The sequence below is a fragment of the Salvelinus namaycush genome, chromosome 1 (assembly GCF_016432855.1).
Source record: "Salvelinus namaycush isolate Seneca chromosome 1, SaNama_1.0, whole genome shotgun sequence".
NCBI lineage: Eukaryota > Metazoa > Chordata > Actinopteri > Salmoniformes > Salmonidae > Salvelinus > Salvelinus namaycush.
The window spans coordinates 30,257,339-30,282,796 of record NC_052307.1 but is presented as its reverse complement, the minus strand read 5'-3'; the positions used below and the strand labels follow the sequence as shown (position 1 = coordinate 30,282,796).

The window sequence follows — 25,458 nt, the reverse complement described above, 5'->3', positions numbered from 1 at the left end:
GACCTTTGAATGTACCGCTAGGAAGTTACCACTAATCACGTGACCAGATAACTGTTCAGCAAACCCCCGCCCCCTTCAACAATCTCTAGGCTGACTGAATGAGAGATATGAAGGTTATATGCCTATGCTAGCTGCGTTTGTCATTGACATTTGGTTCACCATTGTCTATAGTGCTTATTTTAACATGTAAAACAAGGTTCATTTTCAATGGGCACTGAATAGCTCAAATTGGTTGATGGAATTTGTCTGCTACCAGCATTTTGTCCGATTAATTAAGAACGGTTTTCTTGTGCTATTCTTAGAAATCAACTCGGTGCAAACAAACGTCATGGTTTGACAGTATGGCCTGGGAAACTGACCTGAACGTTTATTTTGTTTTCGAATAATATAACCTACTTTCAGCTGACATCATCAAGCCAAAGGTAAGAAATGCTATGTTACAGACAATTAATTAACTTTTTAAGACATTAGATCTGATCTGGCTGGGTTTGGAATTCGTATACATGTCTAAGATATGTTTTATTGTGTATTTTACTCTGAATGGGATGGTGTTATCCACCGATGACCCGTTAGCTTTTTGATAGCTCACATTAGCATCCATGCAGTAGAATGTCTCCTATCACATACCGTTGTTCTAAACCTATGGTTTATATACAGCGGACTTAGTCATTTTCCGTTTTCATATGACAACTCCCTCTTCTGGTACTTTTAGGAACTGAGGATTGTTTTCACCCGGAAGAAGACCCGCGAGGACATGGGTGGCAAAGTCAGTAGCAAAATGGCTGCAGTTGGACGGGTGGTACAGGTACGCTTGTCAAACTTGGATATTTATCGCTCTGCAACAACACTTGTAACTCAAGTGAGTACTTTTAAAAGTTCAATAGTCAATGCAAGTTACGATTTCCAAGGTCAGAAATCAAAGACATTTGTTTTCGCTTTGTTTTTGCTGTGCATCCCCAAACTAACGAGCTAGCTACCCATGCTAATGCCCTTGTTGGTCTGCATGCAATTCCAAAGCTTGAGCACGTAGCTAGCTACTAACTATCATGTAGATGAACGTAAAAGTTGACTTACTCAGTTCAAACTAACTAATGCCATGTTAACCGTGTGTGACTGTATGGCAGTTAACGTAAACTCGTACACCGCCTTGGACGTACAATTGCCCTTATTTTAGCGCCCCAAAAACGTAATACTTCCAGATCAACTGTAATGTCAATACCATTGTAAAGCACAATTTCTCCCCTTTTCAACAAAATCAATTACATGACCTAAACACTGCCCGTTTCTGCATAATTCAAGCAGGCAATGAGCCCCGTCGGGTCTTTTTAAAAATGGCGGGTGGGGAAGCGAAACTAATGCGTGAGAAGGACAGATGTGGTGTGGGAAAATTGCTTTTTTCCCTCGATCTGTCCAACTTATCACATTATCGCCTCTAAAATGTAAATAAAACACTATAAAGAGTTTATATAATGTGTCATTACATACCTATTTTAAGGTTTGTGTCAAATTTGAATCGGGTTTTTAGGGCGGTGGTAAAGTGATCTTAGAAGTAAACAGCGGCTTTGAGAATGATGATCGCATGCAATGATGATGGAAAAAATTACTAGGTATCCCCCTTACCCCCTTCACTGTCCATTTCTTGTTGTTAAATGATGAGAGAAGTGCTACACCTTGTGGAGAGAGATTGTAAGACAGAAATAGTTGCTTTATGCGTGCTGTACGTTACGACATGACACGTCAAGATGTAACAGAGGGTCAGTTTTTTCAACTTTTCTCCAATATTATAGAGCCATTACCATGTCGATCAACGCTTGAATAGAAACCTAGTTCACACCCCCGATTTTGAAGTCAACACAGTCACTACAGTCCCATTAGTTTTCTTTGTTGCCTCGTTTGAATGTCGCTGTTACGCACATTTTTACGGAATGGGGTGAGTTTACGTTAGTCGTTGAACTAAGGCTAGAAATAGCAAGTTCGCTGATCAGTAGTTCTCCCTGTCAGAGTGTCTACTCTAGCTACCTAACTTATCTGGCAGTTTATTCAAGGCAATGATAAACATTTTGTTCGCCTACTACTATATGGTATTGCTTTCAATTCATAGCATTAAACAATATAGGATTGTCTGGCTGCAAAAGAGAAGTCTTGAAGTGATTGAGTAACTTGTCTGTTTTCATTCGACTACCGTTCAGGCTGTGAAACCTCATGCTCCGCTAATGAAGTTTCCCAGCAGAGAGGGGGTCCCCAGGCTGAATGGTGAGTAACAACTTGCCAGTGTGATGTTGCACTCACTACCTATTGTTATTTTTTTTCATCCATGGGTAGTGCTAACCCTATTGAAGAGGACATTCCACCCTTTGTCTGATAACCTGTTTAGGCCAGGGGTGCCGCTAGCGGCACTCCTCCCACATTCCATTGAAAAGGCAGAGCGGCAAATTCAAAAAAAAAATTCTTTGAAATATTTAACTTTCACACATTAACAAGTCCAATACAGCATTTGAAAGATAAACATCTTGTGAATCCAGCCAACATGTCCGATTTTTTAAATGTATTACAGCAAAAACACCACGTATATTTATGTTAGCTCACCACCAAATACAAAAGAGGACAGACATTTTTCACAGCACCGGTAGCATGCAGGTAGCATGCACAAAGCCAACCTAACTAACCTAGAACCAACCTAACTAACCTAGAAACAACTCCCTCAGATGACAGTCCTATAACATGTTACACAATAAATCTATGTTTTGTTCAAAAAATGTGCATATTTGAGCTATAAATCAGTTTTACATTACTGCTACCATCATAGCTACCATCATAGTTACAGTCAGAAATAGCACGGGAGCAGCCAGAGTAAATAGACACCAACGTCAACTACCTAACTACACATCATAAAACATTTCAGAAAAATATATGGTGGATAGCAAATGAAAGACAAAGATCTTGTGAATATAGCTAATATTTCCGATTTTCTAAGTGTTTTACAGCGAAAACACAATATATCGTTATATTAGCTTACTACATTAGCTAGCACACAGCATCATTGATTCTAGTCGAACGGTAGCATAGCACAGTTCGACAGATATATGAAAAAGCATCCCAAATTGGGTCCTTATCTTTGTTGATTTTCCATCAGAATGTTCTCCAAGGGGTCCTTTGTTCAGAAACGTCTTTATTTCGATCCAGAACGAACGATTTCCCTCTTGAATTAGCAAGCACACTGGCAGTGCGACGCTAACCTCTCCATCTTGACAAAATTCTTGCGTCGCATCACGTCTAAAGTCCAGAATAAATTTCAATAATATAATTAAAATATATTGAAAAAACATACTTTAGGATGCTATTGTGACATGTATCGAATAAAATCGAAGCCAGAGATCATATTCATCAATAACGAACGTTTTCCAGGAGGCGATACCAGGTCCAAATTCGCGCCTCCCCCAAAAAAAAAAATGGCGGTCCTCTCAATCAGAGGTTGCATTCAACCCCTGAACGAGATAATCACCTCATTTCTTCTCTCACTTCCGCATGACACCCAGGGGAAGGCGTATGGCGTGTTTCTACAGTCATAAGTGACAAGCCCTTTTATAGACAAGCCTTTGAAGAGAGACCTCGATATTGGAAATCTCACTTCCGGATAGGAAATGTCCTGTAAAAATAGTTCTGTTTCACTTAGAGAAATAATTAGAACTGTTTTAGAAACTAGAGAGTGTTTTCTATCCAATATTAATAATAATATGCATATTGTACGAGCAAGAATTGAGTAGGAGGCCGTTTTAAATTTTGAACGATTTTCCCCAAAAGTGTAAACTCCACCCCTAATCCTAAAGAGGTTAACCTGTTAAGGCTAGGGGGTGCTGTTGTCACTATTTATGGAAATCGTGTAATTTTTGAAACGGCTTCCTACAAACTTCTTGATCGTACAATATGCATATTATTATTATTATTGGATAGAAAACAGTCTATAGTTTCTATAGCCGTTGAAATTTTGTCTCTAAGTGGAACAGAACTCATTCTACAGCAATTTCCCTGACATGGAGTCAGATTTCACACATTTTGGCCCCTGTTCTGGAGTCAGTTTTAAGGCCACTGTTATTCCTATGAGTATACGGACACTGCTTACGTCTTCCCCTGGATGCCTTTACGTGATGACGCTTTGAATGGTATCGATTGCCCAATCACAGCCACTATAAATGAAAAAATCCTGTAGGTAGGAACTCTTTTCTAGGTGCGTCATGCGCGCGGAGGATACCGACCTACTGTTTTTCCAAGCATTAGTGTAGCCAGTTATATTTCTCCGGTCATATTTTTACTCGTTATAGGAGTTAAAAACATCATAAGGTAGTTAATTTAAAGCGTTTTATAGCAATTTATATCCGTTTAGTGCGATTTTGGGACATTTATTTCTGAGCCACTGTGAATCTCTGGGCACCGTTCCAGTTCATGCCGAACGCAATGTGCATTTCTGCATGGCAAGAGGACAGCTTTCGACCAAAAGACGATTAGACCCAAGAAAGGATTCTTTGCCCAAGATTCTGATGGAAGAACAGCTCAAAGTAGGAACAATTTATTATGATAAATCGTGTTTCTGTCGAAAAATGTTAGTGGCTTAGGACGCCATCTTTTTTGACGTAGCTTCGCTTGGCGCAAACTGTATTGAAAAGTAAGGATAATTTAAAAAATGTAATTCCGCGATTGTATTAAGAATTAAATTGTCTATCAATCGCTGTCCACCCTATATTTTTTAGTCACGTTTATGAGTATTTATGTATACGACTAGATCACTGTCTAATATGGCGCACAACATTTTCTGACCAGCTCGGCTACTTTTCTCATTGTATAACCACGATTTTGGTGGCTAAATATCCACATTTTCGAACAAACTGTATATGTATGTTGTAATATGATGTTACAGGAGTGTCATCTGAAGAATTCTGAGAAGGTTAGTGAAAAAATTAATATCTTTTGGCGATGTTGACGTTATCGCTCTCTTTGGCTAGAATCAATGCTGGGGTAATGTTTGCACATGTGGTATGCTAATATAACGATTTATTGTGTTTTCGCTGTAAGACACTTAGAAAATCTGAAATATTGTCTGTATTCACAGGATCTGTGTCTTTCGATTAGTGTATGCTGTGTATTTTTACGAAATGTTTTATGATTAGTAATTAGGTAAGACACGTTGCTCTATCTATTTATTCTAGTCGATTTGTGACGGTGGGTGCAATTGTAAACTATGATATCTACCTGAAATATTCACATTTTTCTAACAAAACCTATCCTATACCATAAATATGTTATCAGACTGTCATCTGAGGAGGTTTTTTCTTGGTTAGTGGCTATCAATATCTTAGTTTAGCCGAATTGGTGATAGCTAGTGGTGTTGGTGGACAAAGAAAAAATGGTCTCTTTTGCTAAGGTGTTTACCTAATAAATTTACATATTGTGTCTTCCCTGTAAAACATTTTAAAAATCGGACATGTTGGCTGGATTCACACGATCTGTATCTTTCATTAGCTGTATTGGACTTGTTAATGTGTGAAAGTTAAATATTTTAAAAAAATATTTTTTTTGAATTTCGCGCCCTGGCTTTTCAGTGGGGGTGGGGGGGGGGTGCCGCTAGCGGCACCCCAGTCCTAGACAGGTTAACTTCTTGTGAATCCAACCACGGTGTCAGATTTTAAAAAAATGCTTTACGGCGAAGCATACCTTACGATTATTTGAGAACATAGCCCACTAGACAAATCATTACAAACAGTAACCAGCCAAGTAGAACAGTTACACAAGTCAGAAAGAGATAAAATTAATCCCTTACCTTTGATGATCTTCATATGGTTGCACTCAGCAGACATTCATTTACTCAATAAATGTTCCTTTTGTTCAATAAAGTCTCTTTATATCCAAAAACCTCTGTTTTGTTCGCATTTTCTTCAGTAATCCACAGGCTCAAACGCAGTCAAAACAGGAAGACAAAAAAATCCAAATTGTATCCGTAAAGTTCATAGAAACATGTCAAACGATGTTTATATTCAACCCTCAGGTTGTTTTTAGCCTAAATAATCGATATTATTTCAACCGGACAATAACGTCGTCAATATAAAAGGTAAACAAGAGAGGCACTCTATCGGTCGTGCGCATGAAAAAGCTCTGTGACACTTTAGGGTCCACTCATTCAGACTGCTCTTACTTCCTCATTTTTCAGAATACAAGCCTGAAACAATTTCTAAAGACTGTTGACATCTAGTGGAAGGCATAGAAACTGCAATTTGAGTCCTAAGTCAATGGATACTGTAATGGCATTGAATAGAAAACTACTAAAACCCCCCCCCCAAAAAACAGATTTTTCTCAGGTTTTCGCCTGCCAAATCAGTTCTGTTATACTCACAGACACTATTTTAACAGTTTTGGAAGAGTGTGTTAGTGTTTTCTATCCAAATCTACCAGTTATATGCATATCATATCTTCTGGGCCCGAGAAGCAGGCAGTTTAATTTGGGCATGCATTTCATCCAAAATTCCGAATGCTGCCCCCTACCCCAGAGAAGTTAAGGGACGCAGCTACTGTATGCAATTGTGCGTTGTTAGTCAAAATGTAGCCTGTCAACGTGTTGGTTGAATATTGATTGGTTGTATCAACTTTACCTCGATAGACAGTAGAAACTGCGTCAAACAATGTAATTATTTCTCTGTAGCTCTCTGCCTTAACTTCTCTGGGATATGTGGAACGGTAGCGTCCCAACAGCCAGTGAAATTGCAGGGCGCAAATTCAAAACAACAGAAATCTCATAATTAAAATTCCTCAAACATACAAGTATTATACACCATTTTAAAGATAAACTTCTCCTTAATCCAGCGAAAGTGTCTGATTTCAAAAAGGATTTACGGCGAAAGCACACCTTGCGAATATGTTAGCTCAGTACATAGTCACAGAAAAACACAGCCATTTTTCCAGCCAAAGAAAGGAGTAACAAAAAGCAGAAAGAGTTAAAATTAATCACTAACCTTTGATCTTCATCAGATGACACTCATAGGACTTTGTTACACAATACATGTATGTTTTGTTCGGTAAAGTTCATATTTCTATCCAAAAATCTGAGTTTAGGCGGGACGCTACTGTCTCACTTGGCCAAAAGCCAGAGAAAATGCAGTGCGCCAAATTCAAATAAAAGACTATAAAAATCAAACTTTCATTAAATCACACATGAAAGATACCAAATTAAAGATACACTGGTTGTGAATCCAGCCAACATGTCAGAATTCAAATAGGCTTTTCGGCGAAAGCAAACGATGCTATTATCTGAGTTAGCACCAATGTAAACAAAGAGAGATAAGCATATTTCAACCCTGCAGGCGCGACACAAAACGCAGAAATAAAAATATAATTAATGCCTTACCTTTGACCAGCTTCTGTTGTTGGCACTCCAATATGTCCCATAAACATCACAAATGGTCCTTTTGTTCGATTAATTCCGTCGATATATATCCAAACTGTCCATTTATTTGGCGCGTTTGATCCAGAAAAACACTGGTTCCAACTCCTGAAACATGACTACAAAATATCTCAAAAGTTACCTGTAAACTTTGCCAAAACATTTCAAACTACTTTTGTAATACAACTTTAGGTATTTAACGTAAATAATCGATAAAATTGAAGACGGGATGATCTGTGTTCAATACAGGATTTAAAACAATCTGAGCATGCTTTCTGGTCACGCGCCTCTATCTAACAGGACACTTCAAGTGACCTTGATTCAAAATGGCCGTACTTCATTACACAAAGGAAAAACCCTCAACTAATTTCTAAAGACTATTGACATCCAGTGGAAGCGGTAGGAACTGCAAGAAGGTCAATTAGAAATCTGTATTCCCAATGAAAATCCATTGAAAAGAGTGACCTCAAAACAAACAAAAAAATCTGAATGGTTTGTCCTCGGGGTTTTGCCTGCTAAATAAGTTCTGTTATACTCAGACATGATTCAAACAGTTTTAGAAACTTCAGAGTGTTTTCTATCCAAATCTACTAACAATATGCATATCTTATCTTCTGGGGATGAGTAGCTGGCAGTTGAATTTGGGTCTGCTTTTCATCCAAATGTGAAAATGCTGCCCCCTATCCTAGAGAAGTTATAAACAGTTTTCCTCTATCGGTTTGACATTTTGTTGTTGGAAAACTTGGGTATTGTTTTCAGGCACTTTTCAAATCAAAGATGGAAACACTGACTTGATTTTCCCCCCTTTTTTTTTTTGTCAACCCCAGTGTATTTTAGTAAGAGGTTGTTTTAGTCCTTTCCAATTTCATTATAAAATAGTGCTATGAGTAATGAATAAAAGAACATAAAACACAAAGGATGTCCAGTGTTTCACCTATATGCATTTAGCAGCGGTGCACTGGATGGTAAAACTTTCAGTGTAAACTTAAATGACTAAAATCAGATAAAGTATTCAGAAAGGATAATGGAGTAATATATTTTAAAATAAGATAATCCCTGAGAACTAACAATCACCCAAATAAAAATGAGACAGTTGAGAAGAATCTAAAATTCCAAATATAGTATGGCATGGGGCCCCCATTGATTTTGAGTCACTCCGATAGAATAAGCCATGGCAAGATGTGTATAATTGCAGGAAATTTGATATGAAACTGCTATTTTTATTTCAGGTCCATGACAAATGTGTAGAATTGCAGGAAATTAGCTTTAAAACAGTAGAATTTTGTCTCTGGCAAAGAGGGCGGCCTCAAACTGTGCCCCCCCCCCCTACTAAATTTGCGACTGCTGGAAATAATTGTAGGGTAAACACTGGATGTCTAAAACAATAACATCACTGATTTTAAGCTACCTATTCGGCTAATGTTTTAAAACAACAACCATTTCCTCTGTTTCAGTCCAAGAGACTCTTAAAACATTAGCAGTCGGCTCTCCTAGTTCACCTCCAGTTGTAGCACCGCCGCTGTTATCGAGACCCCCCGGACCTGTCACTCTACTCTCTGGAACCCCAGACAGTGTGGCCACAGTGAAGGAACTCCCCCAGAGATACCGCAGGAGGGCATTGGAAACAGACGAGATGGACTATATTCAGGTGAGTGCCTAGCTGGGCCACTGAAGAAGTGCTGTAATTGTTGTATTTTTTTATTTAAAAAAAAAAGTGTTCATACAAATACTGAAAGGGGTGGTATTTTTGTGACATGCGGTTACATACATGGGTTGGGCCTGTACTTTAATTAGATCTCTGCTTTCGATTTACCCCATAGTTTTACAGAAGGCATTCTGAGTACTCAAAGTGTGTTAACTGTTGTTACCCGAGTCTTGCAATACAGGGAAGATCTCACTAACCACCAACTCTTCTGGTTTCTTATCTTTTCCAGCGTGGTGGACCAGAGTGATGTTAAGTGACTCCGTGAATGCAACCAAAGTCCTTACCTGTGGAAATAAGTTTGTGTTTTTGCCTAATTTTGTTCCCCAACAAGAGAGGACCTGCTGCCACACCTCATCAGACGTCATGCAGAATAAAGATACTATAATAACTGAAACTGTACAAATAAAGTATATTTTTAAAGATGTGATTGTGTAGATATTTATTTCAAGGGACATTTTTTATTTAATTGTTTGTCTTAGAAGAAAAGCCATTACAGTAAATCTCAATTATATCACCATTTATTTGTTCAGCACCCATCTCATTCAGTGCACATTATTTTACACCTTCACTTAATTAAATCCTTGAAGGTTGATGTGAATGTTGGCATGATCCACTGTACATTAGTTTATAAATTGACCAGTAAGTTTTCCCATCTCAACACTATTGTTGTCCATATCCAAAGCTGCTTTCTTAGTTGTGCATTTTGCTCTGCATTTTTATGATACCACATCCAAACAAGGACCAGACTGAATTTCACCCCAAGAATGAAGAAAATCAAGGGCTCTTTTCTCTCCTTGCCCCTTCAGTCAGGGTTGGCATTATGGGTGGGCCTTAGGGGCCTGGCCCGCCCTACCGTACATCCTTGCCGTCCAAAATAATGATGATTTGACTAAGACGCATCAATGTCAGATGAAACATCTGCGTGAGTGAAACGGTGCCTCTCAGTATGTGTAGACCATGTCTGATGTCTTGACAAAAAGATTATGGCATGTCATACTATTTTTAAACATACAGCATCAGATACATGCACTACATATAGTGAGACAGAGGGGCCCGTTTCGCTCGCTAGTTTCAGCAGGGGTGGTGAAGCGGAAGGACTTACACGCCAAAATCTGTCCAGAATAAGCCCAGTGCGTTTCAATCGGGATAATATGCAGATAAGTTTGTTGCTTCCATTCCCGACTTTGGGACAAAGACTCACATTGTTAGGGTGGAGACATGAGCATCTTGTCAATATATACAGATCTCTGGTTTCAGTTACTTGTGAATTGGAAAGGAAAGTTGGCAGGTGCACAGTGCACTGTTCAGATGCTGGCTTCCTCTAAAGTAAATGGATGTTTTGCCAAAATTAAGTAATTACTGCTAAATAAAACATTCAAAATACTTCACCAGGGAGCATGACTTAGCCACAGAGGATCATTAGCTTCTTAAATAAAAAAATGCCTATGCAATTTGGGCAGCGCGCGCGGCTATAGAACTAGCTGAGTTCCGGCTGTCAGTGAAAAGCGTCAATATGTGTAAAGATGTCATTATTTTGATAAATTCCCCATTACATACAGTTTATTTTCTTTCCAAAACACTGCCGTCTCTGATCAACTTTCTCGTTATCAGAACGAATTTCTTGACCCTAACCAGTCAAGTTTCAAGACGGGTCACTCAATCGAGACTGCTCTTCTCTGTGTCGCGGAGGCTCTCCGCACTACCAAAGCTGACTATCTCCCCTCTGTTCTCATCCTCCTAAATCTATCTGCTGCCTTTGACAACGTGAACCACCAGATACTCCTCTCCACCCTCTCAGGGCTGGGTGTCTCAAGCTATGCACACTTGGATTGCATCCTACCTGGCAGGCCGCTCCTACCAGGTGACGTGTAGAGGATCTGTCTGCACCACGTACTCTCACTACTGGTTCCCCTAGTGCTCGGTTCTAGGCCCTCTATTCTTCTCTCTATACACAAGTCACATGGCTCTGTCATATTCTCACATTGTCTCTCCTATCATTGCTATACGGATGACACAGAACTACTTTTCTCCTTCCCCCTTCTGACCCCCAGGTGGCGAAACGCATCTCTGCGTGTCTGGCAGATATGTCAGCTTGGATGTCGGCCCATCACCTCAAGCTCAACCTCGACAAGATGGAGCTGCTCTTCCTCCCAGGGAAGGCCAGCCCGCTCAAAGACCTCCATCACGGTTGACAACTCTGCATTATTGCCCTCCCAGAGTGCAAAGAACCTTGACGTGACCCTGGACAACAACCTGTTGTTCTCTGCAAATATCAAAGCAGTGACCCGCTCCAGGTTCATGCTCTACAACATCCGTAGAGTACGATCCTACCTCACACAGGAAGCGCCGCAGGTCCTAATCCAGGCACTTGTCCTCTCCCGTCTGGACTACTGCAACTCACTGATGGCTGGGCTCCCCCTTGTGCCATCAAACCCCTGCAACTTATCCAGAACGCTGCAACCCGCCTGGTTTTCAACCTTCCCAAGTTCTCTCATGTCACCCTGCTCCTCTGCACACTCCACTGGCTTCCAGTTGAAGCTCGCATCCACTACAAGACCATGGTGGTTACCTACGGAACAGCCCCTCCCTACCTTCATGTAATGCTCAAACCCTACACCCTGACCCGAGTACTCCGTTCTGCCACCTCAGGTCTCTTGGCCCTCCCACCCCAACGGAAGGGCAGCTCCGAGTCAGCCCAGTCCAAGCTTTTATCTGTCCTGGCACCCCAATTGTGTAACCAGCTTCCCTCTGAAGCTAGGACAGCAGAGTCCCTGCCCATCTTCCCACCTTCTAGCTCTGACAGCTACATTGAGGAAAAATGTACTTTCTATGCCTGTGATATGTGGTTTTCCCACCTAGTGATCTTAAGATGAATGCACTAACTGTAAGTCGCTCTGGATAAGAGTGTCTGCTAAATGACTGTTTGCAGAGTTCACAACCTACTACACTTATGAGAAACAACTTTTGGTTTATTTCATAACCATCATTTACAAGTTTTGTAATTTGTTTCATTGTCTTTTGTTTGGAGTGCTCCATGTGAGCAATGTGCTTGTGTCTGGGTTCTTTGTCCTGATAAAGTTAGCCTGCTGCACACAAATGTATGAAAGTGCCCATTTGGAGATTCTGATTGATTTAACTCACCACGTCCACCACTAATAAGCTGAGCTTCTCAGTAATTTTTTCTTCACCCCACACAGTAAGTCAACGAAGTCTGTTTATCATGATCTGATGATTCCATATATCCAGTGGAAACGTCATTAAAAAAACTGCTGTCTGTCCCGAGCTCACTGGCACAGGAAATTGAGGGCCCGGAATTGGCTAGTTGATACAATGTCATACTTCACTAGCGACAGCTCAAGTCAAGACAGATAGAAAGGGAGGCAGACAGGTGAAGTAGAGAGATTGTGATTGAAAGAACATACATTTTTATTAGTTGGCTTTAGGCCTATGTATTTTACTTAGTTGATGATGGAAGTTAAAGGCTGGTGCTCTCGCATTAGTTGAATTTAAACTTTTAGATTTATAATTTTAATTCAGATTTTATGATTAACCACGTGACATTGATTTTGAGAAACAAAAACTGAAATTAAACTGTTCCACAAAAATGCGCATATACACTACCATTCAAAAGTTTGGGGTCACTTATACTTACTTAGAGTTCCTCTGTCCAGTGCCTGTGTTCTTTTGCCCATCTTAATTTTTTATTTGTATTGGCCAGTCTGAGATATGGCTGAGATATACCATCACCAAAGCACCCCCAGACCATCACATTGCCTCCACCACTACTTCAGCATCTTTTAATTTTTTGGGGCGTTTCACTAATGTTCTTCTTTGTGATCCTAACACCTCAAACTTAGATTAGTCTGCCCATAACACTTTTTTCCAATATTCCTTTGTCCAGTGTCTGTGTTATTTTGCCCATCTTAATCTTTTATTTTTATTGGCCAGTCTGAGATATGACTTTTTCTTTGCAACTCTGCCTAGAAGGCCAGCATCCTGGAGTCACCTCTTCACTGTTGACGTTGAGACTGGTGTCTTGTGAGTACTATTTAATGAAGCTGCCAGTTGAGGACTTGTGAGGCGTCGGTTTCTCAAACTAGACACTCTAATGTACTTGTCCTCTTGCTCAGTTGTGCTCTGGGGCCTCCCACTCCTCTTTCTATTCTGGTTAGAGTCAGTTTGCGCTGTTCTATGAAGGGAGTAGTACACAGCGTTGCATGAGCTCTTCAGTTTCTTGGCAATTTCTCGCATGGAATAGCCTTCATTTCTCCGAACAAGAATAGACTGACGTGTTTCAGAAGAAAGTTATTCGTTTCTGGCCATTTTGAGCCTGTAATCAAACCCACAAATGCTGATGCTACAGATACTCAACTAGTCTGAAGAAGGCCAGTTTTATTGCTTCTTTAATCAGAACAACAGTTTCCAGCTGTGTGTGCTAACATAATTGCAAAAGGCTTTTCTGATGATCAATTAGCCTTTTAAAAGTATAAACTTGGATTAGCTAACGTGCCATTGGAACACGGGTGATGGTTTGCTGATAATGGGCCTCTGTACACCTATGTAGATATTCCATTTAAAAAATCAGTTTCCAGCTACAATAGTCAATTACAACATTAACAATGTCTACACTGTATTTTTGATACATTTTATGTTATTTTAATGGAGAGAAAATTTTGCTTTTCTTTAAAAAAAAATTACATTTCTAAGTGACCCCAAACTTTTGCACGGTAATGTACAAATAATCATAACTGGCACTCAGATAGCAGGGCTGCCAACTTTTGAAGAAAGCTTGGAGTGAGATTTGCTATGTAACTTTAATTGCCCCCTCGCACAACCCCTAGATGGAAAATGTGATTGTTTTAAAGCTCATTTCCTGCAATTCTACATATTAATACAGTACCAGTCAAAAGTTTGGACACCTACACAGGGTTTTATTTATTTTTACTATTTTCTACATTGTAGAATAATAGAAGACATAAAACTATGAAATGACATATGGAATCATGTAGTAACCAAAAAAAGTGTTAAACTAATCAAAATATATTTTATATTTGAGATTCTTCAAAGTAGAAACCCTTTGCCTTGACAGCTTTGCACTCTCTTGGCATTCTCTCAAACAGCTTCATGAGGTAATCAACTGGAATGCATTTAATTTAACAGGTGTGCATTGTTAATTTGTGGGATTTCTTTCCTTAATGCGTTTTAGCCAATCAGTTGTGTTGTGACAAGGTATTTTTTATATATTTTTTTATTTCACCTTTATTTAACCAGGTAGGCCAGTTGAGAACAAGTTCTCATTTACAACTCCGACCTGGCCAAGATAAAGCAAAGCAGTGTGACAAAAACAACACAGAGTTACACAAACATACAGTCAATAACACAATAGAAAAAATCTGTATACAGTGTGTGCAAATGAAGCTGCTCTGACAGCTTACCGATCTGCTCTGACAGCTTACCGATCTGCTCTGACAGCTTACCGAAGGTAGGGGTGGTATACAGAAGATATTCCTATTTGGTAAAAGACCAAGTCCATATTATGGCAAGAACAGTGCAAATAAGCAAAGAGAAACGACAGTCCATCATTACTTTAAGACATGAAGGTCAGTCTATCTTGGAAGATTTCAAGAAAGTTTCTTCAAGTGCAGTCACAAAAACCATCAAGCACTATGATGAAACGGGCTCTCATGAGGACCACCACAGGAATGGAAGACCCAGAGTTATCTCTGCTGCAGAGGATAAGTTCATTAGAGTTACCAGCCTTAGAAATTACAGCCCAAATAAATGCTTCACATAGTTCAAGTAACAGACACATCTCAACATCAACTGTTCAGAGGAGAATCAGGCCTACATGGTTGAATTGCTGCAAAGAAACCACTACTAAAGGACACCAGTAAGAAGCAGAGACTTGCCTGGGCCAAGAAACACGAGCAATGGACATTAGACTGGTGGAAATTTGTCTTCTGGTCTGATGAGTCCAAATTTAAGATTTCTGGTTCCAACCGCCGTGTCTTTGAGACGCAGAGTAGGTGAAAGGATGATCTCCGCATGTGTGGTTCACACCATGGAGGAGGTGTGGGGGTGCTTTGCTGGTGACACTGTAATTTATTTAGAATTCAAGGCACACTTAACCTGCATGGCTACCACAGCATTCTGCTGCGATACGCCATCCCATCTGGTTTGTGCTTAGTGGGACTATAATTTGTTTTTCAACAAGACAATGACCCAACACACCTCCAGGCTATGTAAGGGCTATTTGACCAAGAAGGAGAGTGATGGAGTGCTGCCTTAGATGACCTGGCCTCCACAATCACCCAACCTCAACCCAATTGAGATAGTTTTGGATGATTGGACTGCAAAGTGAGTTGGACCGCAGAGAAGGAAAAGCAGCTGTCGTGACTTTACTTTTAACATTAAATCTGAAGACTGTTATTGATCTAATTAACTATGTTTAATTTTTACCTGATTAAATTAATCATGTAACAATTAACTCATTAGGATTTGGGGTACCACAAGAGAGGTTCTTTAAAAAAAGAGTTACCATCTTCCAAATTAAACTCCAAAAGGTGTCTGCCTATCACATCTATAAACAGTCAACTTATTAATCATAACCTCGCATCATTCTGAACAGTCGTAACAACCTTGCATCTGCAAAAACCTGTGCTTTACTTATGATTCAGTACTACACAAATTGGTTTAATTATTGATTTACTAGCTAAGTAAACGGTAACACAGGATAAACATCTGTTGTTCTCCTCTACAGTCGTCCGGTATCCGGTGACTTGTCGTGTAGTCCTGAACAGAACTACACGTTTATTCTCCTTCCATTCGCTCTGGAAGATGCTTCTTTGAAGTTAGGCTAGCCAGCCGTGTCATTGGTTCCCAGTGGGGTGATGAGAGTAGCGTAATGGTTCCACTTAAGTTCACTTTTCTAGGTACTTTACTTGGGACAGCTAATCAGCCGTACCAGTGATTGTCCAGGAGGTGACTTTATCGTCTCTACCTCATGTTGAAAATTCAGCTCTACATCTCTTTGGTCTAATATGTTAATTCTTAACCCATCATTTTATACAGTTTGTTCAAAAGGGGCGGTTCTGTCACGCTGACACGCTCTCTGACCTCACTCAAGGGGGCGGTGAACACTTACTGTGCACAGTTATAGAAACAATTTCCTCTTGTAGTTTCTAAAATCACATATAGAATGCACAACGCAGAGGATGGAAACTTTGTACATGTGGTATGTATACTTTAAGTTACAGTATTTCCTTTATAACATTTTTAATGACATCACAAAATAACAACATTAGTGCTCTTTTAGGTCACCTCTGCCCATTCCCCACGTTCTATGTTAAAAATATTGTTGGTATTAGCTTTAGAACGTGTTAGAGTTTCGGTGGGAAAAGTCTGGAACAAAGGCACATTCTTCTGGTGAATTTGGAGAAGAAGATGCTGAATGTTCTGTCCTTGATTTACAACAGGGCGTGAGATGTTAACCCCCCTCTGCGGTGAGAGGGGGTCTGGTTGAAGTTATTTATTGCAAAGCTGATCTGACCTAATTGGATCCTCACAGGACGGTCATGACACAGCCAAAAAGTGCTCAGCATATGTGGGAATTACTTCAAGACTGTTGAAACAGCATTCCAGCTGGTTGAGAGAATGCCAAGAGTGTGCAAAGCAGTCATCAAGGCAAAGGGTGGCTACTTTGAAGAATCTAAAATATATTTTGATTTGCTTACTAAATTATTCCATATGTGTTATTTCATCATTTTGATAGCTTCACTATTACTCTACAATGTAGAAAATAGTAAAAAATAAAGAAACACTCTTGAATGAGTAGGTGTGTCCAAACTTTTGACTGGTACTGTACATCAGAGTTATTCTGCAGCTGTTCCAACTGCCTTAACTCCTCTGGCTGTTCCAGCTAAGCTCTTCTCACAGCCTGTAAAAGGTGATAATCAGAAGGATTACCAGGGGTTATCTGTACCAGAGCAATGGCAGCAATGACTGCCACACTTGGCTGTTCTGAGGTGCCAGCTTGGCCCTCAGTGGTCTGAACAGAAGTGGACATCAGAGAAGCTCTGCAAGGAGTTATGCCTAATGGAGGCCATGTCAACAGACACGTCATCCAACATTTTACCACATTTATAGAGCTCTGTCTGCAAGTGGTGTACAGGGTTCACAAGGAGGATAAAATACTGAATTAACATCCTTGTGTACCTCAGCATGGTGATGTTGCAGGTGCCACTCGAGGGTGGCAGTGAGTTGGTTTCGTTGGTAGTCAAACTGCCTGTCCATGGCAGCAGTAACTTCCCTTCTTCCACTCTCACCAAGCATTGTCAACATGTGGGTTAGAGTGCTCAGTGAGTCTCTAAATTCCATTGCACTCTGTTGTTGCACTTCACTCAGGTGATTGAATTGATGGTGGATTAGAGTTTGGAGATGTTGAGTCAGACGAATATCAAGTATGTCACCTTGAAGTTAAGACTACAACCTCTGGAGATAAACCAGACTCTGGAGGAAGGTTGGGTGTCAGGGGGAGGGCTAGCTCAGAACTTCTACACAGGTCCATCTCAATAAGAGAGTCAGTGGTTAGACCTCCTGTGGCCTGTGGTCCAGACCGAGCATTCCGATTCCCAGGGCTCTGGCCCAAATCAACTCCATTATCTCCATTCACATCCTCAGTATTATTTGCATTGTCAACTCCATTTTCAGAATGAACCTGTGTATTCCCATTGACAGGTAGGATATGGATGAGCACATTTTCTTGAGTTGAATCCATTGTTTAAATTCCACACAAAAGATTTGCTTTGGTTATTTCTGTATGTTGCGAAGTCCCATCTGGGGTGCCATTTTCTATGTAACGGTTTTGACCTGAAGTTGTTTTTTGATAGGGGTGCCAGGTAGGTTGCACCTACCAGAAAAAATATTGATTCTCCTTTTTGTTTGTCTGGGAATGAGTCCATCCGGCCTGTCAAGTCTGTACCAATACAAAGGACTCCTGTAAAAGCAGTGGTGGATAAAGTACCCAATTTTCATACTTGCGTAAATGTACCTTAATAGAACATGACTCAAGTAAAAGTGAAAGACCCCCAGTAAAATACTACTTGAGTAAAAGTATTTGGTTTAAAATATACTTAAGTATCAAAAGTAAATGTAACTGCTAAAAAAATACTTAAGTATAAATCATTTCAAATTTCTTATTAACCAAACCAGATGGCACCAGATTTTTTAAATTTACAGATAGCCAGGGTCACACTCCAATATTATTTACAAACTAAGCCTGTTAGTTTAGTGAGTCCACCAGATCAGAGGCAGTAGGGATGACCAGGGATGTTCTGTTGATAAGTGAGTGGATTTAACCATTTACCTGTGTTACTAAGCGTTCAAAATGTAACGAGCACTTTTGGGTGTCAAGGTAAATGTATGGTGTAAAAAGTACAATAGCACAATAAGTAAAAGTAGTTGGTTGTATTACCAAAATAAATGATCACACAATGTTACAACACAATGATCTTAATTCCTCAAGAAAAGTTCCATACCTCGGGCCTAAAATGAGTCCAGCCCGTAAATTAGTTCAGTGAACCCAAGTGACCTGTCACGCATTTTCCTTGCATAAAGTGATGGGTAAACCCGGTCTCATTCATACAGTCAGATTGCAATAAACTCCCGTTCCACACACATTAAAGAGTATCAGAAATCTCAGTAGTCGTACTACAACTGAACACAAACCAACACGGTATAAATCACCCCAAAACAAATGAAGAAATACCGTATGCAAAACAGTTGTGGTCAGTCAGACAATCCGCCACATATCTCCAGCAGACATAAGTAGATCCGATACTGGTTTGATTCTGCGCCACGGCTATAGTACACGCTTTTAAATACAACAAAACAAACTGGGTATGAACGAGCTTCCAAGCTGAGGGTTGAACACTTACTTCCTCTCTCGCGCCACTGTCACAACCGACTTTTGCGGAGCTGATGCTGGCTATTTAATAGGGAATTAAAGGGGAAGCGCCCCATCCGCAGGAGAAGCACTGAGACAGTTTAGACAAATTCAGGGCGTCACAGTATGAAGTCAGCAATAGTGTTAACAACATCGTCTGGCACAAAGCTGTGGTTTGTGGAGTGATCAATCTCTCCTCCTGGGCCGTCTTCATCCGAGAGATACTGTACCTGTGCATGGTATCCAGGCCACAGTTGTCCACAAACAGCATTTCTGTCTCCAGACTCAATACGTCCCCCACCACCAGGCACTAGGCTGGGTTCACTCTGCACTGATTGGAGATGCACTCAAACAAAGGGGCTTGCCGATCACCGTTTCCTTGAGAGATGCGAATTGGAAATAGAGTATGTTCTCTCTCTCACACACACACACACACACACACATTTACAATGTACTAATAAAACTAACGGTTTCTTTTTATTTTCTTGATTTTGGCAAAAAAGTAAACACCCAGAGAGCCTCTGTATTGAAATAGGTTACTGTTGCTCCCCTAACATTAGTTACTTAATATCTTCACAGAAAATTCTGAGTGTTTACATTTCACTCCTCTTTTAGCCAACATTTAATCAATGCAGGCAAACTTTTAGAAAGCTATTCATACTAAATCAGTTGTCCCTGCCCCTGCCTGGTGCAAGGCCCAAAAGATGCAGCTTCAGGCTCAGCAGCCCTGTCTCCCCATCCCCATACCCCTGAACCAGCCCAACTCCCAACTGAAGGAGGTGGTGAGCAGCATTGTGTTGAATGACATGTCAGTTGACATAATTGCAGGTACTGCAATGCATTGAGGACAGTAATGTGATTCTCCAGCCAGGAAAAATCTCACTTGACACAGAGGCAGCCAATATCAGAGCCTTAAAGGAAGAGATGCAGGCTCTTAGAGATGGATGGGAGTCTCTCCTGTCTGAGGCAACACTGATTGCTACGCAAATGGATGTTGCACCTCAATTTAGGAACACAGCCACCATGGGAAAAGGAAGAGATTCCATGATGAGACCTCTCAAGAGGAGACAGCTCAGGACAGTGCAGCAACAGTGTTTCCGAACACAGTGTTTTTTACTGCTATGGACAACATCATAAGTGACTTGCACACTAGGTTCCACACCACTGCAAAAATTGTAGAATATTTTCTGCTGTTCTGAAAGTTGGGCAGATTAGTGAGGATAAAGTCCCTTCTGTGTGCCAACCACTGATCATGTATTCCAGAGATCTTACACCTGAGTTTCAAAATGAAGTAAGACACCTGAACACTGTATATGCTGCCACTTTCACCCCTAACTTGTCCCCTCTTGGTCTCCTGAATGCAATTTGTATGATGCAGCTGCAAAGCATTTTTGGAGAAGTGTGCATTGCTTTACGTATAATTTGCACACTGCCTGTGACTGTTGCTGGTGGCGAGAGAGCTTTCAGTAAGCTAAAACTGATAAAAAACTATTTGAGGTCCACTATGGACAGGCTTTGCAGTCTTGCCATGCTGTCCATTGAAAGTCTGTTAGCTAGAAAGCTGGACTTCAAAGACTTGATCAGTGACTTTGCTAGCAAGAAGGCTCAGTGCTGGGCTCTTGGTGAGTAAGGCTGAGCAGTGGCCAGTGATAACTGTTAAATGGCATGGCTATGGATATTGGATCACTACACACATGATGCCCACAGGCTGAGAACAAGACTGAGAACAGACTGAGAACAAGATATATCTCAAAGTAATGGCTGGATTGCCATAACATTTGTTGTGCACAATCAAGACCCCAAGTGGAAGAAACCTATTGATTTGGTGACCACTTGACCTTTGCTCTAGCGCCACCATCAGGCCTTTCCATTTCCATTTTGTTTTCCATTTCCACTTTTCCAGCTGTTTATTTTCTAGTTGGTATGTATACTTAGTTCAAAAATATGCTTCTGATTTTATTATTTTGTTTATTATATCATTCAATAGATGATCATGTTAATTTATTTTAATTGAAGATGTTAATGTATATTTAAGTTATTTATTTTAAGTTATTCATTAATGTTAAGAGAATTTTCCATTCAAGAATTTTACCATTAAAATTACATTTAGACTGTAAAAGATGGTCTTTAGCACATTTGCCTGGTTGTTCTTTAAAAGTGCTTTCCTCACCATCTTAAATAACCATGCCCCTTTCAAAAAATGTAGAACTAAGAACAGATATAGTTCTCTTTTCACTCCAGACTTGACTGCCCTTGACCAGCACAAAAACACCCTGTGGCGTACTGCACTAGCTTCGAATAGTCCCCACGATATGCAACTTTTCAGGGAAGTCGGGAACCAATACACACAGTCAGTTAGGAAAGCAAAGGCTAGCTTTTTCAAACAGAAATTTGCATCCTGTAGCACTAATTCCCAAAAGTTTTGGGACACTGTAAAGTCCATGGAGAATAAGAGTACCTCCTCCCAGCTGCCCACTGCACTGTGACTAGGAAACACTGTCACCACTAAATCCATGATAATCGAGAATTTCAATAAGCATTTCTCTACGGCTGGCCATGCTTTCCATCTGGCTGCCCCAACCCCGGCCAACAGCTCTGCACCCCCCACAGCAACTGGCCCAAGCCACCCCCTCCCGCTTCTCCTTCACCCAAATCCAGACAGCTGATGTTCTGAAAGAGCTGCAAAATCTGGATCCTTACAAATCAGCTGGGCTAGACAATCTGGACCCTCTCTTCCTAAAATTATCCGCCGCCATTGTTGCATCCCCTATTACTAGTCTGTTCAACCTAAAGATTGGAAAGCGGCCACGGTCATCCCCCTCTTCAAAGGGGGAGACACTCTAGACCCAAATTGTTACAGACCTATATCCATCCTGCCCTGCCATTCTAAAGTCTTCGAAAGCCAAGTGAACAAACAGATCACCGACCATTTCGAATCCCACCGTACCTTCTCCGCTATGCAATCTGGTTTCCGAGCTGGTCACAGGTGCACCTTAGCCACGCTCAAGGTCCTAAACGATATCATAACCGCCATCGATAAAAGACAGTACTGTGCAATCATCTTCATCGACCTGGCCAAGGCTTTCGACTCAGTCAACCACCGTATTCTTATCGGCAGACTCAACAGCCTTGATTTCTCTAATGACTGCCTCGCCTGGTTCACTAACTACTTCTCAGATAGAGTTCAGTGTGTAAAATCGGAGGGCCTGTTGTCCGGACCTCTGGCAGTCTCTATGGGGGTGCCACAGGGTTCAATTCTCGGGCCGACTCTTTTCTCTGTATATATCAATGATGTCGCTCTTGTCTGCAGGTGATTCTTTGATCCACCTCTACGCAGACGACACCATTCTGTATACATCTGGCCATTCTTTGGAAACTGTGTTAACAAACCTCCAAACGAGCTTCAATGCCATACAACACTCCTTCCATGGCCTCCAACTGCTCTTAAATGCTAGTAAACCGATCGCTGCCCGCACCCGCCCACCCGACTAGCATCACTACTCTGGACGGTTCTGACTTAGAATATGTGGACAACAATAAATACCTAGGTGTCTGGCTAGACTGTAAACTCTCCTTCCAGACTGACATTAAGCATCTCCAATCCAAAGTTACATCTAGAATCGGCTTCCTATTTCACAACAAAGCCTCTTTCACTCATGCTGCCAAACATACCCTTGTAAAACTGACTATCCTACCGATCCTTGACTTCAGTGATGTCATTTACAAAATAGCCTCCAACACTCTACTCAGAAAATTGGATGCAGTCTATCACAGTGCCATCCGTTTTGTCACCAAAGCCCCATATACTACCCACCACTGCGACCTGTATGCTCTCGTTGGCTGGTTCTCGCTACATATTCGTGGCTAAACCCACTGGCTCCAGGTCATCTATAAGTCTTTGCTAGGTAAAGCTCCGCCTTATCTCAGCTCACTGGTCACCATAGCAACACCCACCTATAGCATGCGCTCCAGCGCATGCCAGCAGGTATATTTCACTGGTCATCCCCAAAGCCAACACCTCCTTTGGCTGTCTTTCCTTCCAGTTCTCTGCTGCCAATGACTGGAACGAATTGCAAAAATCACTGAAGTTGGAGACATATCTCCCTCACTAATTTTAAGCGTCAGCTGTCAAAACAACTTACCGATCGCTGCAGCTGTACACATCCCATCTGTAAATAGCCCATCCAACCAACTACGGACCTCATCCCCATATTTAGTTTTTCTGCTCTTTTGCACACCAGTATTTCTACTTGTACATCCTCATCTGCACATGTATCACTCCAGTGTAAATTGCTAAATTGTAATTACTTCGCCACTATTGGCCTATTTATTGCCTTACCTCCTTACTTCATTTGCACACACTGTATATATTTTTCTATTGTGTTATTGACTGTACGTTTGTTTAACTCTGTGTTGTTTTTGTCGCACTGCCCTGCTTTATCTTGGCCAAGTCGGAGTTGTAAATGAGAACTTGTTCTCAACTGGCCTACCTGGTTAAATAAAGGTGAAATAAAATAAATTATTAGAGGGTATCAGTGAATTCCACTGTATGCAGAATGTTGCATGCATGTCTGCACAGTGTTACATTTTCACAGCTCACTGTCAGTAAATATCATACAGTAAATATTGGACTACAAGAGAGTTTCAAGCCTGCAAAGGTAGTTATTTAAAGCTTTGAATGGGTCGATTGGGTTCTGGAGGTGTGTGGTTACAGCAATTGCACAGGGTTGGTGTGGCCTGTGGTGGTGGCGTCCAATGTGATATATTTTCATGGGGCCCAAAATCCCTGGCGGCGCCCCTGATCCTTCCATCCGGACTCTGAATCCCGCAGATAGCAGGAGGCTTTGGCCAATTTAAGGAAGGTCAACTTGTCAATTCCAACAAGGACCGCTTTGACATTTGAGGCCAATGTGCAGTTAAATATAGTGCTGTCATCTTCATCAACAAAATGATTGCCAGCCTCTCAGTTCATTACGCACCCCCTCAGCCTATGACAAACACCTTGCACCTTAGAGACATCTCTCAGGTAAAGCTCTGAACAATAAGAGAAGCTGAATATCTGCTCTTGCATTACATCAAAGCCCAGGCGGTAGAATTTGTTCACGTAATTCTCCCGTGGCCTAGTGCTGTGTTTGATCAAAGAACTCACCGGTTATTGCATTTTTTTTTGCCGTGTTTGATCAAGGAACGCACCGGTTATTGGCTTTTCTCCGTGGCATATCACACCATTGCAACCGAAAAGGAAGAAATCTTTTGCATTGAGCAGATTCTTTATTTAAGAGCCTCAAATTCCGACATCTCTTGAAGCCGAAGACACGCGCACTGGCAATTCTGAATGTTCGATATAGCCAATCTCTCACCCTTTCTTTGTTAAAAATGTCTGTCTGCTAGCCACGTCTTTGCAAATGTGTGAAAGCCTATTGCAATGTAATGTAATACGTTTAACCACCATTTGAACATGTCAATGACAGTTGACATCTCACAAGCAACAGAATAAACAAGATTTAACCACGCCATTTCTGTAGGCCTAATGACAAACCCATGAAATGGCAGCACTTTAACGTGTTCGACAAATGTAATGTGTCCAACATTTATTACGTTGTAACAGTGTCACCATTAATGGTTTAGACCTATGTAACTTTTTTGCATGTAAAAAAAGGTAAAGATATTAAGGCCCAAATGGCAAATGTTGTGTTAAGTGTAGGGATTAGGCTATTAGAGGTGGGGACGGCGACCAATTTTGGGGAGAGATCCACCACTAAAAGCACAAATTCACTTGTTCTGTCACACAAGTTAATACACATAAAACTGAGTAAAGCAGAAATCTTGAGACCTTTTCCAGAGCTTTATTTCTGGATCTGTACATCAGGTATTAAAGAACAGAAAATACAAAATGTTTAACAAAACCCAAAGAAAAAAAACTATTCAGTGTCTATGTACAATTCTTAAACAAAAGCGAGTTTCTCTTGAACATTCGATAGTAAATATGTTGATTGTCTATATTTCTGGATATACATTTATGTTTTATTCACAAAAGATGTTCTTTACTTCAAAGAACTAGATGTTTTTTTTTATTTTTAACAACCACAACTGCTATATCTTTTTGTACTATTAAACTTCAAAACACAATACAAAATATAAAAAGAAATTAGTGCTTTCTTACACACAAGTCTCTCCAGAGATTTCCCAAAAAATATCACATTATGAGATTTCAGGACAGGGTTGTAAAATCAAAATATTAATCTACTAGTCAATGGCCTTTACATTCAGACAGTATTTGAGTCTTTATACCAAACCATAGGGTGAAATAAATATCACTGCACTGCTAAAGCTAGAGAGAGCCTGGAGACACCCACTACATCTGCACTTTTGATGATGGTGAGT

The 25,458-nt window shown here is 40.6% G+C and overlaps 1 protein-coding gene and 1 pseudogene across 3 annotated transcripts; one reads left to right on the top strand and one right to left on the bottom strand.

Annotated features, from left to right (window-relative positions):
* The first annotated feature begins 78 nt into the window (after window positions 1-78).
* Window positions 79-9,555, top strand: LOC120054874 (28S ribosomal protein S36, mitochondrial-like). Of its 3 annotated transcripts, XM_039002587.1 has the most exons (6): window positions 79-113; window positions 303-422; window positions 713-859; window positions 2,190-2,253; window positions 8,881-9,074; window positions 9,361-9,555. In XM_039002587.1, the coding sequence occupies exons 3-6, from the start codon at window positions 755-757 to the stop codon at window positions 9,376-9,378; spliced, it is 381 nt and encodes a 126-aa protein (XP_038858515.1). In that variant the 5' UTR covers window positions 79-113; window positions 303-422; window positions 713-754; the 3' UTR covers window positions 9,379-9,555. The 3 variants fall into 3 exon arrangements, with proteins under 3 accessions (XP_038858515.1, XP_038858524.1, XP_038858507.1); XM_039002596.1 differs by having other exon boundaries at window positions 82-422; window positions 713-805; XM_039002579.1 differs by having other exon boundaries at window positions 82-422.
* A 14,287-nt stretch (window positions 9,556-23,842) lies between these two features.
* Window positions 23,843-24,591, bottom strand: LOC120051381 (annotated as a pseudogene).
* Window positions 24,592-25,458: the final 867 nt, after the last annotated feature.

Coding starts and splice junctions, on each gene's coding strand:
- LOC120054874 (XM_039002587.1), top strand. CDS start 755: ATGGGTGGCAAAGTCAGTAGCAAAATGGCTGCAGTTGGACGGGTGGTA. Junction 860..2,189: donor CAACAACACTTGTAACTCAA/GTGAGTACTTTT, acceptor ACTACCGTTCAG/GCTGTGAAACCTCATGCTCC. Junction 2,254..8,880: donor GGGGGTCCCCAGGCTGAATG/GTGAGTAACAAC, acceptor CCTCTGTTTCAG/TCCAAGAGACTCTTAAAACA.